The 2,164-nt window shown below is 45.4% G+C and overlaps 1 protein-coding gene across 4 annotated transcripts in view; it reads right to left on the reverse strand.

Moving 5' to 3' along the window:
• Positions 1-20: 20 nt before the first annotated feature.
• Positions 21-2,164, reverse strand: part of xrcc3 (X-ray repair complementing defective repair in Chinese hamster cells 3) — an 18,500-nt gene continuing 16,356 nt past the window's right edge. For 2 of the 4 annotated variants that reach the window (XM_042216430.1, XM_042216431.1), the window contains exons 5-8: positions 1,111-1,265; positions 831-1,043; positions 714-766; positions 21-628 (exon numbers count right to left, since the gene is read on the reverse strand). In XM_042216430.1, coding sequence (XP_042072364.1) covers positions 397-628; positions 714-766; positions 831-1,043; positions 1,111-1,265 — 653 coding nt within the window. In that variant the 3' untranslated portion in view covers positions 21-396. The remainder of the gene's footprint in view (positions 629-713; positions 767-830; positions 1,044-1,110; positions 1,266-2,164) is intronic. The other 2 variants (XM_005951517.3, XM_042216432.1) reach the window with 2 other exon arrangements.

Below are 2,164 nucleotides of genomic sequence, written 5' to 3' on the forward strand. Positions count from 1 at the left end.
GCTCAATACGGGACGTGTACTTTTGTTTCGAAATACGGGACGATTCCGTATTTTAAGGGACGGTTGGCAACCCTATCTGGCGCTATATAAATAAAATTGAATTGAATTGAATTGAAAAGGTTCAGTCTGAAAATAATCTGAATCCACTTTAGCGGGTCAACCAGAACCGAATCATAGGCTCCTGAACAGACCAGAGTCAACCTGCACAGCAAAATCAGGATCATGTATCAGTCTGGACCTCCCAGCTCATTCTGTCCAGATCAAAGAGATATGAGGCCACTAACACACCTGTCTGACCCCCAGTCAATGCATCAGTGTCCACAACCTTCAGAACAGTCAGGAAACAGTGTGATCACTCTTTAATAATCTGATGCTACTGATGCTGTTTAATAAAGTTTATTTTCTATTTGAAGTCCAGCTCTCAACTCCTCTGAGCCCCTCCCTCCACACGGCAGCGTTTTGTCCGTCACGTGCCAGGTGAGGCGCAAACACCACCTCCAACCTGCGGAGAGCACTGCTCTGGTCACCACGGACGACCGTTCCTTGGAGACGGCTCATCATCAGCCGAACCATCACCTGATTGGCCCACGCCAACCCAAGAGCAGGAGACACGGTGGACAGCGAAGGCCTGAGTAGGAGGAAATTTACGCTGAAGTGGTTCTGAGGTCAAAGGTCAAAATGTGATCAGCTCATAAAGAAGATATCTGATTTACCCCATACTGTTGTGTGATTGGCTGAAAACATCTGTTACCTGGAAAACAAACACCTGTCACTGATTAGTGGTCAGAGATAAGAGACTGAACTCTGGTGTGCTACCTGGATGGTGTTACCTGGTTGATGCAGAGCACAGGTGTGCTGAACTCCTGACTCAGGTGATGCAGCATGGAGGAGAAGGTGAGTAGCTGTCTGTTCCTCTCTAGCCAATCATCGGCCTGGAACTCGGTCCTGAACAGCGCTGCCACTGAGTCGACCACGATTAGGCGCACCAGACCGCGTGTCAGTAGGAGGCGGGCGCGGCGTGTTAGGCACACCAGGAGGGAATCCTGAGGACAGAGCAAGAAGTTATGGGTCGTAACGGGGTCTAAACAGATGTCGCATGATCAGACTTACCAGGTCCGCGGTGTGCTCAATGTAAACGTGGTCGCTGAAGCGAAGACTGCTTACAAGGTCCGCAGGAACGTCAGAACGCAGACAGACTTGCTCGCCAATCAGCTGGTGCAGACGCTTAATGGGAAATGAGTCCTCAGTGCAGACATACAACGCACCTGGAACCAACAACGAACACACAAATAATGAATGTGACATATCAGAGGTTATTTATTAACTTACAAATCAGCAGGTCATTGAACAGGTAAAGTAAGTAAGTAAATTTTTTTTTATATAGCACTTTTCTGGATAAAAGATTACAAAGTGCTTTACACAGAGATTAAGTATAAAACAAAAACAGACAAAAGTTAACAAAAATGCAAATTTAAAAAGATGTGTTTTTAGTTGTTATTAAAAAGAGACTACTGAGTCCACAGATCTTAAGCTCAGTAGGACAGAGTTCCATGGTCTGGGAGCCACAGTGGTAAAAGCTCTGTCTCCCTTAGTTCTCAGCCTTGTATGCTGAATAACAAGTAGGGCTTGATCACATGACCTCAGGGACCTGCTAGGGACATAGGGCTTTAAAAGTTCAATGATGCAAGCTGGTGCTTGTCCATGAAGGTCAGAACCAGAATCTTAAAATGGACTCTGAATTTAATGGGGAGGCAGTGCAACTGTATTAGCAACGGTGTCACATGTGAGTACTTTGATGATCTGGCCGGAAGCCTTGCTGCAGCGTTTTGAACAATCATCAGATGCTCCAAGGAGTTTTTGCTTAGACATGTAAACAGTGAATTACAGTAGTCTAATCATGATGAAATGAATGCATGTATAACAACTCCAGTTCAGTGCGAGATACAATAGGGCTTAATTTAGCAATGTTTCTTAAGTGATAAAACCAAGACCAAACCAGAGATTTGACATGAACATCCAAAGTGAGAGGTGGGTCAATTTTATTTATATAGCGCCAAATCACAACAACAGTCGCCTCAAGGCGATTTATATTGTAAACGATGTTCCCTCTAAGCTGCGCACGTGCGCAATTGCGCACTGCTGGCACGGTCTCTGCGCACAAAAA

The sequence above is a fragment of the Haplochromis burtoni genome, unplaced genomic scaffold (genome assembly GCF_018398535.1).
Source record: "Haplochromis burtoni strain Fernald_Lab_line unplaced genomic scaffold, NCSU_Asbu1 Contig_1050, whole genome shotgun sequence".
In the NCBI taxonomy this organism is placed as follows: Eukaryota; Metazoa; Chordata; class Actinopteri; order Cichliformes; family Cichlidae; genus Haplochromis; species Haplochromis burtoni.